The following is a 22,851-nucleotide window of genomic DNA, read 5'->3' on the forward strand; positions in this document are numbered from 1 at the left end:
AGATTCGAGAGATGAGATTTAATACCGGTAAATTAACTCTATGATTGTAATACGTAACGAAAGCCCTTTATGATCTGATTAATTGATGCATTGATGATTGATTGTTATGTTTTACCTTGGAATATTGTTTATTGGTGAACCTATGCCCTAGGCTTTTATTTCATTGATTTTCCTCCTACTTTTATTCTTTTCCACTTTTACTCTTAGTAGTTAAGTTCCCTTTTATAATAACAATTTGATCACTTGATAATTTAGATTATATTATTAATTGGGAATAAATTGACTTGTTTCCCTGTGGTTCGACCCTTCTTCCCTATCTACATAGTTAGTGGATTTAGGTAACATTTTTTATTAGGTGATTACGACTTTAGCCTGTCAGGTTCATGCACTAAAAGATTGTAAATTGGCAAAAGCGATTTGGGATACGAGTGAGTATTGTTTCGTGGGAGAGATGAGGGAGTGGCATATTTTGGATTGGTGGGAATCGTGTTTCTTGGAGCTGGGTGAGAATGATGTTGCTAACATAATTACATTGTGTTGGGCAATTTGGAGTGCTACGAACTCGATGGTGGTGGAGGGAGTTGCCAAGGAGCCTAGTGACGTAGTGCGATATGTGCGAAAAATAGGTGAGGAAGGTTTGGAGGTGTAAGAGAAGGGGATCAAGGTGTGTGGAAGGAGGGATGGAGATAGTGGTTTGCCTTCTGTTTGGGTTCCACCGGGTGAGGGGGTTGTTGAAGATTAATGTTGATGCGGGTTTTGTGGAAGAGCTAGGATGTGGTTTGGGGGCAGTGGTGAGGGACGAAGGTGGGACTGTAAGGGCAGCTGGTGTTTCTCAGAGTAGAGAGAAGTGGGAGGTGAAGGCAGTTGCGTGGGGGTTTGCGGGTTGTTGCACAGCTGGGAGCTCGAAATGTAGTGGTGGAGGGGGATTGTCTTCAGGTTATACACGCTTTGAAGCAGGAAAAGAAAGGTTCTAGTGAGTTTCACCTAATGCTTAAGAATATCTATCATCTTTGACTCTTTGTAATGATTTTGATAATGTTTCTTGGTTGTTTGTTAAGAGAGGAGGGAATAGAGTGGCGCACGAGTTGGCTCACTTACAACCATGGGAGTTTGGTCAACGTGTGTGGTTAGATAGTTTCCCGACTCGTATCCTCGATGTAGCTATGCATGCTTGATTTATCTAATTAATTTTCCCCGTTGTGGGTTTTCTTAAAAAAAAAATAAGGCAATTTTTTTCTCATTGAAAAAAGGAAGGGGGACACATGACATTTATAGTTCGTGTTACTATAGACTAGCTAATGCGCATATAAAGATAGTTATTTATTTAATTAAGTAACTTCAATTGTGTACTCAACTTCTTACACCATATTAACGCATTTTTTTACACTAGTCAATACAATCCTCCAAATATAACAAGGACACATTTGGTCAAAAAATAATTCTAATCCTAGCTAAACCTAAGGGTTCCAAAACTTCTAACCACTATGCAATCAAAGGCAATAGAAACACCTTGATTAACTAAAGACAAAGTTAATCTACAAGTACGTAAACTCTTGCTCGACCCTTTCTCTCTCTAAACCCCATCCTTATCCTCTACCGCCTCCACCGCCCTCTTTTTCTCACCCTCTTCTCGCCGGCGAGTGGCGTGCTCCGCTTAGCCGTCGCCTATGAGCCCAGCCTTGCAATTACCTTTCATTTCCAGCTTTTAGTTTTCGTTTTTTTGGCTAGTTGGTGTAAAATTCAAGGGTCTCTCTCAGTCATGGTCTCGTTTAGGTTGATTGTTGAGTGTTTAGCGGCCTACTTCAACGAATTAAGAACCAAAGGCTAGTCTTAACGCCGCGGTCGAAAGGAATTTCGTTAATTAATTCCCGATGGTAAAGGTGAAGTTAAGGTTAGGGTTTCCTCGCGTACCCAAGGTTAAGTTCAGTGAAAGGTTCTTTGCGTTGCCGTTGACAATTGCTCTGGTTGCTGCCGTAGAGGGCTGCCATAGAGGTTCACTTTTTCGTTCCTCTATTTTTCTCGCCAGGTTGTTTTCTTTCTTTGTTTTAGTTTTTGTCTTTTTATTTTTTGTTTTGTTTTAGTCTATTTATGTTGTGTTTGTTTAAGCTGTGTATTTGGTTGCTTAGGTTGTTGTTTTTAAATAATTCTCTTCCTCTGCTTGGTCATGAGTTAGAGTTTCATAGACTAGTTCTAGTTTCGTAAGTTATCGAAGTGTTGTCGTGGTTTTTGGAGCCTTGTTTGTGGGGTTTGTGGGTTGTAAGCGTAACACCCTAGAAATTCCTTTCTTTTAAAATACATGTTTTGCCCCGTTTAGAACTTTAAATAGGAACATCTAAGATATTACCGCCACCGTGAAAACGGCTAAGGCAACTATCAAAGACACACAGCGGAAGACTAATTTCAAAACCAGCCAAAACAAGTCAACTTGAAAAGTCCATCAACGAAAGTAAAGTCAAACCAAAGTCAAACGAAGTAATATAAAATCAACTTACAACTTGGAACCTTTATAGGCCCCTTATTAAAAACCAAACCGAACTCAAAACCTTTACGTTAGTCATGCATAATAATAATATCACAATTAATTAAAGCGATAACACATCATATACTTATAGAAACTAGCATGATTCGCTCTTCACTCATGCCCATTCATGAAAATGCTTCATCACCTGAGAAGCTTATCTCTACCCATTTCCACTACTCTCCATTAAAAATGGGTCATCATAGGGCCATGATAAAGACAAGGCCAATAACACACAATCAGCAAAGCTGAGTACATAAGCGTAATTAACACACTAGCATACAATTCCCTATCAACACACGACTTACCTTGTTGCACCTGTTTTTCAAGCATACAACATTCAATAAAAGTTCTCACTAGACACAAAATAATTTATTTAGCGTTGATTACGCATCGAACGGGTTTCCCACTAACCTCCCCCAAATAAATTGAGGTTACTGACACGGGAGCTAACCGTGCCAGCATCAAAAACCACTCGTAAGTGGCGGAATTCCTGCGCATAATAATAATAAAAGGAATGTACAGCGTCCTGTACTCCGGTAGAAGTTATGGTTAAATATAAAACCCTATAACTCCTCCCATATGTTCATATTCAAGGTATATACGTTCCAAGAGTTTTGGTGCGTAATCTCTTTCACTTTACGTTATTTACAGATTATTAAACTTGGTGATGACCCTTAAACCATAATCATTCAATCAACAATAATTAATCAAATAATTCAATATACCAATTTAATTCTTGAATAATTAGTGATCATATAATATTTAATGTTGAACCCTTTTTAATTCTACATCGGTGTCAAAGACACCTTAAACGCATAAAGCGCCACAAATCCTATCCCTCGGTGTTAAAAAAACCTTAAGTGCACTAAGGCACCAACATACAATTCCTCGTGTACATAGACACTTATGTAACTCTTTCCTCATGCTTATAGCATCAATGAAAATTATATGAACCATAATAAAATTCCTTTTTAATATTCCAAACCAAATTAAACATTTAATTTAATTAAACATGCTCTCTATCATACCATAAATAAATATGTGGTTCATAAATAATATTCCAACTATTATTTTCCAATCAATAATCCATCACAAATAAATCATGCCTCATAATCCATTCACCAATAACATCCAAATCATAATTTCTAATCCAAACCTAGCATGATACTACTTGAAATCAATTAAACACCTTTAGCATGCTACTAAATCAATATAATTATGCTTAATACGCGAACGTACCTTGTATACGATCTTAATATCGCCACAATTAATAAAAATCGCTCACTTCAAAGTCTCCTACAATTTAAAATTATAGAAGAGTATTAAAATCCACTCTACACAAATTTCCAGCAATATATACTATTATAAAACCCCTCATAATTTATTTAAATAAGCTGAAATTATATTTAAAAAATCATAATTTAATCCCAATTAATGGGTAATTAAAATTCCTTAAAGAAACTTGATTTTTAATGCTTTACCAAAAATTCCAGCACTATATTTAAATTAAAACTTGTTGTAATTTAAGTCTTAAAACACTTTGATCAAAGGTTTACACCATTATATATCATAATCCTTCAATAATTTATAAATCAAGAACCTAGGGTTTCAAAAATTGGGGCTTTTTAATTAAAAGCATAATCTGAAAATTAATTAACATAATACTCATAATCAAACATCAAAAATCAAATCACAAAACCCATAATTAATATTTAGATATAGGATTAAATTGGTTTTTAATACAAAGATTAAATTTTTTTTTTTTCGGAAAACCTGGCAGCCGACAGCCACCTGGCTGCTGGCGGCCACCGCTGCCGGTGGTGGTGAAGGGCAGCCGAAAAAAAAGAAAAGGGGAAGGGGAAAAAGGAGAAAGAAAATAAGGAAAAAGGAGAGAGAAGTTTACCTTGGGTTTTCTCCACTCTGGGCAAAGTTTGATTTGCCTCATATGTGGAATATTTATACCCCTTCTCTAAGACCCTTCTCCCCAAACTTTCCTTTTTAATTTTCCTAATCTCATCCCTAATAAAACTTTACTAAAATAAAACTTTCCTAAATTAAACCCCAACTTAATTAAAATAATTAATAAAATAAACTTTCCTTTTATAAAAATATTTCCAAACCTATTAAAATAAATAACTAAAATACTTCAAATAAGACATTTCAATTCAATTAAATACTTCTCAAAATACTTATTTTAAATAAAATACGTATAAAAATACGAGTAAGATTAAGCGACCCTTTTTTCGTTGGGTGGGTAGTCCTAGTTGTAGCCTTGTCGGGGTTTAAAGGTGTTCCCCTGGTAGTTAATACAATTCTCCAGAGGGGAAGTTAGTTGTGCACCTGGATGGTTTTCCCTGCATATGGAGTTTGCAGGAGAAGTATGGTTATGGGGGAAGAGTTTGGTTTGCCGGTCTTGTTGCTGGGTCGTGGGATGATATGGGCATTCAGGCAATTGCTATCATCCCGTTGTTAGTTTGGGTGATGACAAGGTCAGTCATCGTTGTTAATCAATATCTTGAAGGAGGCTACCCATCTTTAATGTTTGGGTTGAGCAAAGTCCTCCATTTTCTTGCATTCTCTGTTGGTAAAGTAGCAAGAGGAGACCCTGCATTTGGAAGCACGGTTTCTCATAGAGTCATTAAAGTATATGACTCTATAGGTTTTGTTCCGAGACTCCTAAGATGCAGTTATGTATTTCGATCCCTAGGAGTGGTATGGTGTCATAGGTTCGTTCTTCAGCAACTTGGTACATATTTCGGGTTCTTCCATCTCCCAACAATTTTCATTACGAGTTCACTTAGCTTTCAATGTCAGTTCGGGTTCTCTTCAAGGTTCGTGCTCTGCGCTCTTGGTCCATCTCGACTGTTTGAGTTCATTTGGCTTCTCTTGGTCCACTATTTGGATGTGGTTTGGTCTTCTAGGTTGTCCGGGCTCCGCAACTCATGGTTTGCTGCACGATCTTTTCAGTATTTTGTTATCTTCGATCTTTCTGCAATAGTTCTTAGTGTGTGTAGGTTTTTGTGTTCATGTATTAGTTTGTTTAGGTTGTAATCCTGTTTTTCTTTAATAGTATCTTTTGTTAAAAAAAAAAAAAGATAAAGTTCCACTTTCACCCATCTATTATTAATGTCCAAATATTAGGGGGTATCCACCCTTGATAACCCTCATTATTTACAAGCAACATAGCACCAATCTTACTAATTTTTATATAAATTTTCAAGGGGAACTAGATTCTGGCCCAATGCACCAATTTTATCATATAGTTTTGATACATATATTTATTATAATAATAATTATAAAAATAAAAAAAAAAAAAAAAAAAAAAAAAAAAAAATTGTAGTAAATAAAACCAATTTGTGAATTTCTTCATCACAAGACGTCATCCACCTTTATATATTTTTGTGTATAAACAATCCCAAAGAACTATCAACGACTTTGAAACCAAAAGGAGTTGGAAAAAAAAAATCTCATTTATTGGCATGAGCTTTTTTTAGGTGTGTCAGTTAGCTATTGATAAGAAGCTTTAGTTATTAGAAGTGTTAGATCTTGCTTCTATGGAGAAGGTATTGGATGAATCTGGACTGACGAAATGCGGATTTTTGATATTCTTAATTGGCGGGATGATATTGTCTATTAATTGGATGATATCCTCTATTGACTGGATGAAATCCTTTATCGACTGGATGATATCCTTTATTAGAGATATGATATCCTTTATTGGCTGGATGATATTTCTACCACCTGGATGATTTTTTTTATTGGTTGGATGATATCCTCTATTAGCTATATGATATCATGGATATCATATAACTAATAGAGGATATCATACAGCCATGATATATCATATAGCAAATGGAGGATATCATCCAGCCAATAAAGGATATCATAGACACAATCATAAATGATATCATAGCCCATAGAGAATATCATCCAACTATGATATCATATAGCCAATAGAGGATATCATCTAACCAATAGAGGCTATGTATAAATTATTGGAGTATATAAATTATCTGATGGAGGATATGTATAACTTGTTTGATGATATGTATAATTTGTTTAATGATATGTATAACAATGGCGGAACCTCCATTGAAAATCTCGTACTAAAGGTCATGGGTATAACATAACTTGCTCATTTCTCAACCAAAATACATGCATATGTTATCAAAAGGCTCACAATGCAACATACATTCATATGGGACAATCAATCAATTTCAACAATTATACATCACATAAGAAAGCCCCAATTCGAGTTTTTGGGCATTTTTCAAAAGATCCGAGAATCTCAAGCAAATAAACTTTCTCTCTCTTCCGCCATGGATGACCTCGCTCCTCTCTTTCGCCGTAACCACCAACAACTTGTCATCGAGTGGAAACTTGTTCTTCATCGCAAGAAGATGACGATGATACCTTCTCGACTGAGGAAACAAGCCGCACCCAATACTTCGTGTGCTTCTATTTTCAAGTAAAAGTTGATGAATGGATAACTATTCAATTAAAATTAGATTTAGTTATGTTTTCACTTTTATTTTCTACATTGAACCATAATGATATGTATGTTTATTAAGGGTCATGAATACGTAGGGCAGAGCAAAACTATTCGAAAAATCAAAAATCCGATCCGTAATCGTTTTGAAAATTAGGGTACCCGATCCGATAACCATAACCTTTTGGGTACCTGTTCCGATAATTCGTTATCGGGTATGGTAATTGGGTATCATTTTAAAATTAACGATTACCCGATCTGATCCAATGAGCATTTTATTTTATTGTTTTTTTTTTCATACTTAAATCTTTTTTTTTTTTTTAAATCTAAACTCTTACTTTACTTCATAATCACTTTATAATATCAATGATTAATAATATTATTATCCAAGGGTATTGTTGTTAATTAGTGTTAAATGATATCATAACAACTACATTATTAAGTTTAATTATCATTATTGGATATCTTATTGGGGACCCGATAACCGATCCGAAAATCCGGGGACCCGAAATCCGGGTACCCAAACTTATCGGTTCGGTTTATGGATATCACTTTTAGTGATATTGGATATCGAGTACCCGAGTCATTAGTACTAACAGTACGGGTACTCATCCCATGCTCACCCCATTGTATACAATTATACAAAGTTGACACAACACGTACAACACATTTGATAAGCAGCTCAAGTTATAAGGTTTTGATTGGGGTTGTAACATTGCTCAGTTAATAATATGCTCTATCATCTAATCGGCGTTTTACTGTGAAATTTTCTACTCTTCTAGTTCATCAGGCTCTACATTTGCTTAAATCGACAAAAGGCTCGAAGACAAAAGGGTTGTTTACATGAAGTCGTCAGCAGGTAAAGGAGCCGTTAAGCTGGTTGTCTTCTTTGATAACATTAATTAAGATAAGCTGACCTATTCCTAAATTTCAAATCATTTGTTCTAGCTGAAGAAATCTCTTCTCCCTGGACCGCTTCCATTGCTAGCTCTCTGATGATATCAATATCCGACTCAGTAGCTACTAAGCTAAGTAGCTAGTGAGTACAGTACAGCTTCCCATAGTATAAAGAAGAAACTAGCCATGAAAGGTTCAAATAAGCAAATTTGGAAGCCCGTATTATCATTATTGAACCAAATCTGCTGTGGTCAAATTCAGTGGTTCCGGATTGAAAGTTCCTTACATTCTGGCATTATGTGCTCAAACATACAAACCATATAAGCTGGCGTTTTATTAGAGATATTGTAGTCCAGGTGACATCAATATGCTTCGTATATAGCTAAAAAGTCAAGCCACATAACCAGAACCCCAGCAAAACAGATAAGGTTGATACGAAGGAGAAAATCCCAATCCAGCAAGCAATTAGTATGATATCTTCGATGTTGAATTGTTGATACTTGTAATACCAACTACAAAAAGGCAAAAACTTGTCCAGGATTAATGAGTTTTCATGAACGAAACCATTCAAATTTTTCATTAATCACATACTATCTGACAGTATGTAGCTCTAACTGCACCTTAACCAGCTACCGAGTACAGAGGCAGTTATAATGGAAAATGAATCGCTGCACTTTACAATATATGGTTTCTAATTCTGAATAAAGGATGTGACGCTTGAGATAACAATCATACAACATGCTATTTATACAGCAAAACTTTTAATCCAATGGAAGCACTTCATCTCATACCATATCCAAGCTGGGAGCCGATTCAAGAGCAATCTGAGATGTCCTACATTTTTCCAAATGCTCTGTATGCTGAAATTTCAAGATCTAAATTGGATTAACTGAAAACCAAAATTTTCCACCTATTCATCATCCTCTGAATCTGCAGTTAAAAAAGAGATCATGTTACACCGAGCATACCAATGATTTAAAAGGTACGCCAGAAATATGATGCAACATACAAGTGAAAGAATTTTATTAGAAAACATTATGTCCATAAACAGTAACGCAACATTCAATATAATACACATCTGAAACTACTTATTGGGGACTTCCCTACAAAATACTCCCTCTGTTCATCAATTGTTGTTCTACAAAGTTTCTGCATGTTAGTTGAGGGTAAATTATAGGTAAACTGGGTTAAATAGTTGGATCTATGCGATCGAGGAAAAGAAAAGGAAAGAAGTGTCACGGCCACCAAAAGATGAGGGAGTAGAAGTCTTTAATAGAGGAGAAGATTACCCTAGAAGGAAAGTGGAACAACTGATATAATTACAATCCATATGGAAAGTGGAACAGCTATTAAAATACGTAAAGTTCACCTGAAAAATATGTTGCTAAGAACTAAAAAAATTGAAAGCATAAAGTTACAGTCAGCACTGATGACCATCGCTACTACAATGTAATCATTTCAGACTACAACTTTAATAGTTCTTTTGTTCCCAATTAACAGCATATTGATAAGCAAGAGCATAATGCACTCAGCTCTGGGGTCCATAATATAAATTGCTTAAGGGATAGAGGAGAAAGAGAGGGTTACCAGATCTTATATCTTCCCCAACTTTTCCTTTATTTTTCAGCTGCCGCATTATCATGGAACATATGAGTATCCACCAGTACACATGGAAAATAAGCAGCATAATCAACATGGTATTGTAGCCATAGTACCGAACTTTATCAAAGGGCTCCGAAAGGTTCAAGACCGTACAGAGATCAATGCTGAAAAGATCAGACAACAAGTTAACAAAATGACAATATTTACCAAGACACTGAGATCAGGGAAATTGACAAAGGAACAGACCTTGTAGCTCTTATTGCCCAGAAAGGAAAGAATATTAGCCGTAACATAAGCCATGACAGAGCGAATAAACCAAAGAACACGCTTGCTGCAAGCTCTTTGTCAGAATATTTGGAAATTTTAGCAGCTTCCATGAAAACATCACTTGCATCATGCAGAACTAAGATAATTGACCCAATCCTGAAAAAGCTGCACAATAAACAAAAATCTACTACCTTCAGGAAATTGTTGGTATACTACTATTTCAAACACTAAGTTGACAGATTCCATCCAAATATAGCAGTTTTATGGACCAACAGTTTACTTTAGATGCCATAATTACAATTAAGTAATCAATGGTAAGGACAAACTAGAAGCAACGCCTGCCTTTGAAGAGGACTCTGCCATGGACAAGGAATCATAATTGGAGATAGGTTTTTACCACTCAAATTTCCTAAGAGTGCAGAAATTAATATCTTGGGTACCCTCTAATAAACTTTGAACACTACAATTTCATAAAAGGATGCCAGAATTAGGAGCCTAGAGCTAAAGACAAAGCTAAGACTTTAAAAGAAACTATTAAACTCAGCAATGCCACTTGGATAGAAAGCAGCCAAGTACTATAAAACACTGACACAAAATGGAATTTAAATTCTCTTTTACCGGGATATTAAATGGTAAAACTTGAGCTAACAACATCAGTAACCAACTCTCATCTTGAATGAGTAATTCTAAGACATGAATCAGAGACTCGAGATGCAGCTTGAGCACTACATAGAGACATATGTGAACATAATGGCCTAATAATAAACAGCAAATGCTGTGTGTTACTAAATTGCAGCATTAAGAAGGAAAGATATATATCTCTGGGCCTCCGGGGAGCACAAGTAGTAAGTTACAACTCTTACAAGTTACAATATCAGATATACTCCTGGTGAGACTGATGACAGGCAACAGAATCAATATAAATGACTCCAAGATCAGTGCTTGGGTGTTTATTGTCTCATTACCTCCCTCACATAGTTACTGTTATTGACCTGTTCTATTGAGGGTCCACGAGAGTACAAGCCTAAAGGTCAAGGCCCATCAGCTTCACTTACCCTAATACCCTAAGAACCAAGGTTAAAAAAACTCAGAATCTCTCTACCCCCAACACATTACTTAACTACAAACTCCTACAGGTACTAACTGGAGCATTGGTGGCACCACCTTGAGACTTGGAGTTCGTGTGTTTCATAAGAAAACACTGAGTATCCTTTGTTTGATCCCAAAACTAAGACCCGGATCCAAGACCCATTACCATCAACTCCTTCCAAAACTAGGTATCATGTTTTTCACAAGGTAAAACTGAGTATTAGTTGTGGGGCATCTTAAGATATAGGCACCTAACAAGGAAGGTACACATAAATGGTATAAGCAGTATCAACAGATCCTTTTAAGATTTCTTTAACCACAATCTAAGGTATGCATATCAAATATGTCCTTTTTACTCAAGCTAACCTACAGTAAATGAAGCATATAATGCTATACCAACAAATCTAATGCAACAAATAACTATACAATGATGCTCCTACTTCTGTCTATGTAATGACATGATACCCAGTGGAAACCACTCCCAGTCCATGTGCATTTTCCCAGAGATATTATTTGATCGATTTCAAGAAAAGAATAGGATGATAGCTCAAAAGAAACATACAATATTGAAGATAATAACTGATAGCCTCTGAGTTTTCCCCTATAATCTTCCCCTCGTTCTAGATTATATCTTACCAACCCAAGTGCTTGAGCTAAGACAACCTTTTGTATACATCAACACTGAATCAAACACTTTTCTTCCTTTTGTTAGGTAATAACCTTAAAATTTAATAAATACAAGTACTATAGCAATGATCAGACCCCCAAACTACCTATCCACAAAAATAAGAAAAGGCAAGTCACTACAGCACATGGCAGGTACAAGATTTTCTTGCATATTCTCGCCTTTTCATGCAATTTTACTTCATCATTCTTATCCACTATGGTCCACCTCAGATTGCAACATAAGCAACTTACTAGTTGCAGGAAGTCAAACAATAAAAAGAGATAATCCAAGAGAGAAAAAGTACAATTAAATTAATGGCGTGTGCAATATAGACGAAAACAGACTAGAAGTGAAGAGTATTAAATGCTTTCTGATCAAATATCAACTGAAAGCTCTTAGAGTTTGTATCGAGAAAGGCACTAGTAACACCACAGAGCCTGCCTTTGGTTACGGAAGACCCAAATATCTCCACCTAAATATACAAACCCATCCTTTAACAATAATACGTCTCTCTCTTGGGGGGAAAAAAGCTTCAATTGACATGGTCGTGAACCACACTATCACCAAAAGACATAATAAAGCTAGATTATGTGTGCCAAGAATAGGCTTGATACCGAGAGATGCCCAATCATGTGATACAAGCAAAGCACAGATGCAAAAGACATAGTTGAAAACCTAGTTCTCTAGATGGCTTAAACATAAACAAACCTCCCCTAAAGGATTATCCTAGTAATATGTTTTTATATAAAATCACAAAGTGCCAAAAGATAGTCGATCAAAAGAGGGAATACGGAACATTAATTTCCTAACAAACCTAAACCTTCAAAACAATGTTATTGTCATAAAGTCATCATTAAACTTATGCTATCATCCTTCCTGCATACCAGAAAAATGACTCCAAACCATCCTCAATCCTGAGCACCAAAATTCAGGTAAACAATCTAATCAATATTTTATCTTCCAAATGCCTTCCAAGACTTTGTTGTGGAAGAAAAGGCATAAGAGGCAACTTCAAGAATAAACCATCACTTATCCCAAAAAAGGCATGGAAACCAATCCACACCCCAAAAAAATTAGGTAAAATCAGGCACGAAAAGGCCAAAATACTCTAGAGGAGGGGTTTTTACCTATAGTATAAATCACATGAAATACCAGAATTAGCAACCTTTCAGTACATCTTCACTTCAAATAATTAATGCCAATTCCAAATATCTAGTTAAAACTTAATCACACTCAAAATCCTTTTCACTAGCTCAGTTGTGCCTAAAAGCCCTTCCTACACACCAGAAGATGACTCGAGATCAACTCGCAATCCTCATTGCAAAAAGTTAATAACCACACTAATCAACTATTTTGTTTTTAAAGCCCTCCCACACACACACACACACACACACACACACACACACATACACACACACATTCATACTCTATCTCTCTCTCTCTCTCTCTCTCTCTCACACACACACACACAAACACATAGATCGAGAGAAAATTTAAGAGACTTGTAATGGCCAAACTGAGATGCAAAATCCAATGACACTAGCATGGACACATATTTAACAAAACTATCCTCACGGTAAAGACAATCAACGAGATCAAGTAGCTTCTTTATCCAGAATTTTTTTTTTCGCATTCCTGAATCTTTCCAAAAAAGGTAAGTACAAGGATGTGCAGAACTGCATTTTTTAAAATGATTCTCCAAAAAGATATTATGCTTCTCAAATAAGCTACGATTGAACCATCACATCTGTAAAAAAGGATACATCTAAATATAATATAGCATTAAACAATATTAGTGAAAAATATTTGAGTCAATACCTTGTCATATATGAGCAGCTTATAAGAAGAACAGTGATTATATGATGAGACATCATTACTGCAAAATCCTTCCTTCGAGTTTCCCATGTAAGAAGGGCAGCAATGCTATAGATGTAGAAGCCGCATTGGCACATATAGAATAGTTTCAAAGAAATCCTGGAGCAAACAATAAAGCCAAGTGAGCCAACCAAATTTATAAGAGTGGGATAAATCATGCGAATTGCATCAAAATGATAATAAGAATCACACAAAGACCCCAAAGCCTAGAGCAACTTGATCCATCTATGCAATCAAACCCTCGTGTCAAAGCATGCCCTTATAAAAGTGCAAGCCAACACATACATGCATCAATCAAATTCCAAGCATTTTATTGATACTGCAAATAAATAACCCCAAAATACTGATTCTCATTCCTTAAGATTTTAAGTATAACAAACAGACAATGTCACCCTGAACAAAAAGAATTGTATCACAAGAGATGGGCCAAATTTAATTTACATCGGAGTATTGTCAAGTACAAGGCAGTATCATAGGAGCAAACTTTATTATTCATGAATATTGAACTATTTAGGACAAAAATGCCTCATAAAGTAACTACCAACATCCCAACAAAAGACACTTGTTGCTGGTAGAGGTGAGAATCGAGTTGTTATGATTGGATTTGATCAGTAATATTCAGCTGATGAATTGTTCAATTTAGTTTCGGATGGGCTTAGGCATGTTCGGGGCAGATCATATTCAAGTTTATCGGCAATTAGCTTATAATGATATTAATCAATATTAGGCATATTAATTTTTGGATCATCTTTGCTTTGGTTAATGCAGCCTCAGGTTCTGTTCAGATATGGGTCAGGTAACTGAGTACGGGTCCCTTTTCCAAGAATTATTCCCCCACTAAGTGGACAAATGTAGTAAGATACCAAAACTGTAATACTCAAGAACTACTTCAACACTAATCTGTATAACATAGCTATGTAACTTTAAAACATTACTAAGGAAATTTTACCCAGAAAAAGACACAGCAGCCACTTCAGAATAGAATAAATTTCCCAAGGCATAGCTAGCAAGCTCAAGGTCTTGATCCTGTGCAATAAGAGTATACGTGTTCTACCTATTATTCGATCCAAAATGATATTGTCAAATATGAAAACATGTTTTTTCAACTAATCCACTAAAATAATAGGAAAAGATATACACACAACAAATATGCCCTCTTCTCGTCAAAGCTTATATCATGAGCGATAAAAACATTGTGTTGCCTTGTCTCAAAAGATGGAGAAAAAAAGAGATTAAATCCTAGATATCACATATTCACAAAGTTTTATACTCTTCAAGTTGGCAAATGGGAGTCACAGTCACAGTCACAGTCAATATCATAATACACTAGTAGCCTCAGATACAAACTTCTCATGAATTTGTCTTAGTAATGTGAAAAGAAATAATATAAACCGTAAAGAAGACATTATCCACTTATTATACAACTTTTAAATGCAAGTATATCAAAGCAGATATAGGTCACTACTCAATAAAAAGTATATACTCACTTAAGCTCTTGATTTGGCCAATCTTTGAAATACTCCTTCGAATCTCTGAACCATGGTTCATAATAGATAATGCAAAGAATTGATGCCTCAATTGTGGCATAGTAAGTCAGCTTCCATAATGACTCAGAGCACTTTGCGATTTTTGCTTTGGTAGCCTCATCAAACTTCAATGGAGCAGCTCTCTTACTCAAACTCAATAACCATATGGATAGCCTCTAAAATAAATATAAATAAAATAAAATAAAGAAAAAAAAAGTTACAAAATGATGTCAAACACTCTTTAGTTGAATTGAAATACCTATCATTGCAATCCCAGAATAGTCAAAGATATTAAGACGACATGAATCAAATAGCTTGAAGATTCTTATTTAGGCTGAGAAAATGAAGATTGAAGTACTTTACACCACACAAGGAAGCTTTAGATTTTATTATTATTCCTTTTACCTTTTACATCTATTAATTCTAAGCAACCAATCAAACCATTTTTTTTTTATTGCTATAATCAAACAAAGTTTTTCCTTGCTGTTACGTGAAAAGAATTTCCTCACGTATTGTTTAGAAATCTGGAATGGGTGGGCCAATGGAAATCAAATTTGAAGATTGAATCTCATTCAATAAGTAATAATGTCAGACATGGGCAGAGTAATTAGCACATACCTAAAAGATTTAATACAATTTATACAAAGTTTTCTCTACTCTCATGTTCTCTTTCTTTTGTTAAATATCTGTCACAAAACACTTCTCATTACTCCTTTGGGATGAGTCCACTTAATGTAAATCCTTTCGTCTTATTCTGATACTCTTTTAAAACATTATGGTCCCCAGTAATGAAAAACAATAAGTGAAAAAAAAAACCCACTACCTTTTTTTTGTTCATTTGTACTCGATAAAATTTCACCACCTATACTCTCCTATACTATGTACTGAAGAGATTCGATCACACTATCATTAATTCATTACAAGACATGGCTTCTACCGCAAAAACTGCTAAATGCTACATACTTCAAGCTGGTCAAAGAGAACTCATAACTCATACAGTAATAATTACAAATGCCTAGGTCTCTTCCTAGTTGATAATCTGATACTATATCTACAACCATAAACATCTCATATGTACCACAGAGCATCAAGAATATATACCTGTTATCTTAGGTCCCTATTGAGGTGGTAGACTCGGTTATCTTAGTACATCCCACGCAATTTATATTAGAAGTTGAATCAATAAAAAACGTGGAATAATAGGTAGCCAAACATCAAAACATGACCATTCAGTTGACAGTCAATTTGTTATACAGTAAGAAAATTTTCTGATGGATTTCTATGGCTAAAAAGGATCTGCACCACATCTCCTAAAATTACAAGCATGTTGGAGACTCCAACATTTCCTAACAGGTCTTCATTATGAAATTCATGATTAATTTCATGTAACCTCAGTGAGGTAAGTCACACCTCTGAGTGGTAATATAGGCAACTACTGATATTACAAGGGCATTCTAAGTCAAAGCATAACATTCCAGCTCATTCTAAGTCAAAGCAAACAACTACAGAGCAATAAGCATACTCTGCAGATGTTTAATTTCAGTCTTACAGACAGAACAATGTTGCGCTTAACAAATAAGATACTGAAATTAATGAGTTACATAAATAATTATAAGAGAAAATGCATCACCCATCTTAAAATTAGTACTAAGAAAGAAAGCAATTAAGTAACGGCATAAGAAAGAAAAATGCAGAGGTGTATTCAATGGAATAATAGAAAGGAAACTGAGAGATACTTACCCGGAAAATGAATTTGTCAAAGAAGAATCTAGCACCAACGAAGAAAACAGAGAAATATATTGCTACAATGATATGCCATGCCTCTGGAATACCACTGGATTTCAAGAAAGGTTCCATGGAAGAATCAGAAGCTTTGAAATGTTATCACTCTCACAAGTCAACCAAAGTAATCAAATGAATGCTATTAGCATTCTATCACATCATGTACGACATTTATACATTTGAAGATCCAATCAGTCTTTGCTACCTGAAAGAAAAATGCCAAGGGCGTATCCACAAATTTCAGAAGGGTGGAGAAAAAACAAAATTGTTGAAAATGTCAATAGTAAGTAGTTGAATTCAAAATTACAACCTATTGTTAAGATTGCCATTGCTCAGATTCCAAAATATATCTAAAAAGCACACATTTTATTTACACACCCAAGCTTATCAGATCCTCAGTTCAATGATTATATTAACTAATATTTCATATTCAAATTTGTCAACCCCAGTATCAAGATATCACTATAAGATTGCTAAAACGAAACAAGTGATACGAAGTATAATACTAGATTTAAAAGAGAATTTACTGTTTCAAAATGCTTCTGGAGGGACACTTACACTTCCAAGAAAGATGTAAATCAAAATGCCATTGTCGTTCGCTTAAACAACTCAGCACATTATACCCCTACAAAAATCAGCACAATCCCTTAGTTCTCCAAAAACCCTAACAGCAAAAACTAATCTATATCCATCAAAAATCCAAGATTTTAACCATTTAATCCAGCAGTTTCCTTTTCTAACCCATCAATCACATTATCATTGAACTTTTAAATCAAACAATCGAGAAAATTGACATACATTTACATTTCATCACACATATAATTGAATGAAAAACGATTTGCAACATTAATCACGTCAAATTCTTCTCGCTTAAGAAAATGAACTGCAAATTCCTTAGCAACAAAATCGATCGTCATAATAATCATTCAAAACTTAAGTACATCAGTAATTATAACAAATAGTTCAATAATCTACCTAAGCAGAACCCAAGAACCCTAAATTAACTATTAATGACAATAACATTAACGACTAACACTAGATTGTGAAAATGAAATCCGATGATTAATGTGAAAACTTGTTACCTTAGAAGCTGCTTCAATGGAGGAGAGAAAGCTCGGAAGGTGCTTCAATGGAGGATTCAGAGTACGCTTCAATGGAGGAGAGAGAGAGAGGGGTGCAGCGATCCAGCGCTAACGTGAGAAAGGCTTCAAAGAGGTAAAAAAAAAAACATAAAACATAAAACAAAACAAAATGTAAACATAAGAGGAATATTTTTTTAATTGTTTTTTTTCGTAAGGGAGAATACAGGATTAATGATAATGTATAATACGGTATATAATGTCAAACTAGTGAGTAGCCCGGGCGTTGTCCCGGGTTGCTACTGTTGTAGACGTGCAATCAATTGATTTTTTAAAAGACTTTTTAAAATTGTAATTATCATTGTCAAACTAAACTTGAGTTTTTTGTAATTATATATTTTTTTTAATAGAACCTTGTGGTTTGCACTTATATGAGTTTTTTTTTACAAATTAATAACACACTTGATAATTGGCTTAGATGGTGAAATAGATACTCTTGTTATAAAAGGTTGAGGGTTCGATTCTCCTTATCCTTACATTTTTATGTGGCGTCATGAGATGTTGGGAAGATGACGTAGCGCAACAAAAGGGACTGCGTGGCACATCGACGTTTTTAAGAACGCCTTTTAATATATAGTATAGATAGATGTTTACGTCCCGTGTAATGCATGAATATAACTAAGATATTGTTTCATCAATCATCATTAATGCAAAGAGCATTATAATTACTTGTATACATGATGTAAAGATTATAATAATTATAAATTAATCAATCTCATATATTTCAAATTTCATAATAATAATAGATGCCTGAATCAATTAAAGATGTGTGTAAAGTTAATAGTGTGATGATGTATATCAAAATAAGAATAATTTAGATATGAATTTTTTTTTTTTTTTTTTGAAGGAATAGGGTAAACTGTGAAGCTTTTTATACAACTACTTTTAATTTATCAAAATGAAGTTTATACGCTAGTTCTTTAAGTTATCTAAGGAGCAACAATTTCATTTATTGTAATAAGGAGCTTTCCTCCACCTTCTACAAATTTGTTAATTAGAGAAATATGTTAGACAACCTTTTTACACTGCTACAAGTCAAACACTTGTGCTTTTGATATTAATCATGCCGATTTATGGACATATCCTATTAGGGGCTCTAATGGTAGTAAATATTATTTGGTTCTTGTTAATGATTTTACTCATTTTGTGTGGACTATACCTCTTGCATTTAAATCTCAAGTTTTTCCAACTTTCGTAATTTTTTGTTAATATTTGCAAACTCAATTTGAGAGACAAAATTCTTTTCGAAATAATCATGGTCGAGCGCATGATCGCAACTATAAACAATGTCAAACATAACTTACCTCACTTCCACTCGAATTTTGGGTTTATGCTTTGAGACCATAATTTACCTCTTAAATATTTTGCTAACAAAAGCTCTCAATATGATAACCCTCATACATGCCTTGTTTCAAAAACAACCATCATGTATGTACGGGTTTTTAGGTGTTTTTGTTTCTCTAATCTATACTCTACCGCTCCGCACAAACTAGCTCCACGTTCCACACTGTGTGTCTTCTTGGGCTATCCTTCAAAGCAGGAAAAAACTTGCGTGGCCTTGATTCACAATAATATTTTTGTGAACCTGAGCTTCATAAATATGCAAGCAAATGATGTTACATTGAGCATAGTGACCCTATTTTTAACATAGTAACCTTTATTATAACTTGTTTGACCTTTAATATCATTGTAAACCTGAAATACGACGTTATGTTGAACGTAGTGACCCTAATTTTAATATGGTAACCTTTAATATTCCTATTGACCAATATATTTAAAAAAAATCATTGAAAAAAAATTAACATTTTACGGTCTTTATAATAGCACAAGGACTTTTATTTTAATATATTAACATTTATTTTAATATAGTGACCTTTAACCTTTTTTTTTATTAATAAAACAACCATAATGTCTCTTTTTTTTTACAACCATAATATCTGTAATATTAGTGATTCACAAAAAATTAGTGTGAGTCTTTTATCATCTATGGAGTAATAAAATTAGTCTAAACAGGTCAATTTTGATGAACACACTTTTCCTTATAAGAGCTTGACCAATTGTGTGTTGAAAAATTTCAATTTTTGGGCTATGATCGATGATACAAAACCCCTGGTTACCCATTTCCTCATGAAGCCCAAACCTCCTCAACAGCCCACTGCTCTTCCTTACTCTGAAAATGGCCCAACCCCTCCTAGCAGCCAAACTGGGCACCATCATCAACCTGCTAGGCAGAGGACACCGCTGATGACTTGCCTACTGATATGGATTTTAATAGATATAACCTTCAATTGCAATTGAAAAGTTTGGAATCTTGAGTCTCGGTCAAGAAACGCTAAGCAACACAAGCTTTAAACCTAAACTAGGCCAAGAATACACAAGCACAAGCTTACGTAAAACTTTATAAATTTCAAATTGACAAAACTGATTTTTATTAAGAGCCTAAATGCCATTATATAGGCTACAAATAAGTATTAAGATTTCTAATTATATTAGAAGTCCTAGATAAATCAACTAGCCAAATTCCTAATCACACTTCTAATAAAAATAGAACTATTTAAAAGATAAAATTTCCTAAACTTAATCCTAAACACAAAAACTTATCAAAATAAATAACAAGATTAAAATAAGGAAATAAATCCTAACCGCTTAAAACAAGAAAAACCCTTTCAAGTGAGAGGTAAAAACTCGTAAGCAAAATCTAAAATAACAATTAAACTACTAAAGATCGAAAGTTCCAAGATAGGTAAAATTTTCCATTATTATTCCGTATCACCTACCCACGCCACTCCTGCCGCGGACCTCACTGCCTCCATCTCCTGTGCACAGCCCCTCCACTGTCTACTCTTACCTTGTATACACCTCGTCGCATGCTCGTGTTCCCCCGCTACAACCCACTAGGCCTGCTCCCCCCCTCACCTCACATAACCCGCAGTCAATGGGGCATATTTAAGCTAAACTCAAAATACAACCTCCACGTTCAAACTTCAGCTCCACCTCCTCATAAGTTTAGTACTTTGATTAAAATGCGGACTTGGGATTTGGTACCTAGGCGGCTAGGCCTACAAAGGTGAATATTGTAAATTGCATATCTCTGTCTAAACACAAGTATAAGTCTAATGGTGACCTTGAAAGGCACAAAGCTCGTCTTATTTGAGATGGGAGGTCGTAAGAAGTGGGTATGGATTGTAATGAGACCTTTAGTCCGATAGTGGTCAAACCGGCCAATATTCGCATTGTTCTTAGTTTCGCTATGGCTAAAAAGTGATCTATTCATCATTTAAATGTCTAGAATTCCTTTTTACATGGTGATTAATAAGAAACAGATTTATGCATCAACATCTCTAGGTTTTTTTTTTATCGGAAGTTTGCAAATTTTTTTTTTAAAATCAAAATGGGTTTTATGTTGCTAAAAGTGACATTTTAGCTAAGTGATGATATGACATATAAATTGTTTAATGTTGATGATATTATCTTGGCTAAATCTTCTGACATGTTGCATGTAGAGATTTAGCCACAAACTCAGTTCCCTATATGATTTGGGCCTCCTAAATTAATTTTGGGGTATATTTATCGTACGAGATTTCCTAACATGATTAGGATTAGTCTGATAACTTTACACTTTATATATATATATATATATATATTTTTTGGGTGTTTAGACAGCCACAAGGGCAGGTGATAAGAATCGATCCTAGAATCACTTAGAATCGGAAGGAGAGCTCTAACCACTTGAGCTATCCCTCATCACTCTCTATACTTCATATACTACCTCCGGTTCATGTTACTTGCAACAATTTCCTAAAACGGATGGTTCACATTACTTGCTATATTTTTTTTTCCTTATTAAGTAAGTTTTTGGGTGAAATTTGACCAAAATGTCCTTACTTTTTTGTAAACATCGTAATGAAAAAATTGATTTAATCTAATTAACTTAAACCTTAACATTGATTAAGTTAACTGTTTTCACCAAAATCAATCACCTTCCATCTACTCAGCCACCAATACCATTCCCAGCCACCTTCATCATCCTCATCTTCTTCCTCATCACCATTATTTTTCTCTCTCTTCCTTCATCTTCTTCCTAATCCCCATTATTTTCTCTCTCCTCCTCCAACCCCATTTCCATAAATTTTCTAAATCTGTGAGTTTTCGTGGGTTCGGTGGGTTTGTGGGTGCGGTGGTGGGTTTGTGAGTGCGGTGGTGGGTGGTTTCGTGGGTAGTAGATCGTGGGTTTGTGGGTGCTAGTGGATCGTTTGGTTGTTGCGGTGGTGGTTTTGTGGTTGCGGTGGTGGTTCCGTGGTTGGCAGGTTGTGTCGGTGCTACTGGGTGGTGGTGGTTGGTGGTTTCGGTGTGCTGGGTGGTGCTAGTGGTGGTGGGTTATTTAGTTTAATGTTAGTTGAAATTGTTTTTTTTTTTTTGGTTTGAATAATAAATAAGTATATGCCCTTATTTTTCACTAACTACAGTTAAGATCTTTTGCCTAGGAATAATCTGCAAAACACCTCTTTGTTGCGACTAACATGAACCGGAGGTAGTATATTTATTAGTGGTACACACTCCAACTTAATACTCGTATGACAAAAAAATACGATAGAGAATAAATTAATAAAAGAAATGTCCGAAAAAAGGTTGTGTGACACAAAAAAAAATAACGACCTTTGGAAAAGGGAAATACGAAGTACTTAAAAAGAAACCAGAGGTAGTAAGAAAGTACTGACATTATTCAAAAACCGATTCAAAAAAGGGTCAATATGTCCTGACAACACAAATTCTTTATTAAAGTAAACTTTTATTAATTTATCGTAAGACGGTTTAAAATTATCCTAAAAGCATATAAAGTTATCCTTTTATATACTACGAGTACGAAGTACAAAAGTTACTATTTTCTAAACATAAATTTTAATCTTACAAAAAACACTGAGAATTAGATTAAATCATATTAGCCTTCATAACATGCATTAATTAAAAATTGCACATTTACATATTCAAGCACAATA

General features: G+C 34.8%; 1 protein-coding gene across 2 annotated transcripts; it reads right to left on the bottom strand.

Annotated features, from left to right (window-relative positions):
- Nucleotides 1–8,455: 8,455 nt before the first annotated feature.
- On the bottom strand, nt 8,456–17,937 carry LOC145587878 (ceramide synthase LOH2-like). Of its 2 annotated transcripts, XM_081644542.1 has the most exons (8): nt 17,798–17,937; nt 17,274–17,340; nt 16,674–16,920; nt 14,895–15,109; nt 13,351–13,506; nt 9,756–9,941; nt 9,495–9,673; nt 8,456–8,837 (listed from the first exon to the last, which is right to left on the bottom strand). In XM_081644542.1, exons 3-8 carry the CDS (start codon nt 16,788–16,790, stop codon nt 8,818–8,820), a joined length of 873 nt encoding a protein of 290 aa, XP_081500668.1. In that variant the 5' UTR covers nt 16,791–16,920; nt 17,274–17,340; nt 17,798–17,937; the 3' UTR covers nt 8,456–8,817. The 2 variants fall into 2 exon arrangements, with proteins under 2 accessions (XP_081500668.1, XP_081500669.1); XM_081644543.1 differs by lacking the exon at nt 17,274–17,340.
- Between the last annotated feature and the right edge of the window lie 4,914 nt (nt 17,938–22,851).

The sequence above is a fragment of the Chenopodium album genome, chromosome 17 (assembly GCF_948465745.1).
Source record: "Chenopodium album chromosome 17, dcCheAlbu1.1, whole genome shotgun sequence".
In the NCBI taxonomy this organism is placed as follows: Eukaryota; Viridiplantae; Streptophyta; class Magnoliopsida; order Caryophyllales; family Amaranthaceae; genus Chenopodium; species Chenopodium album.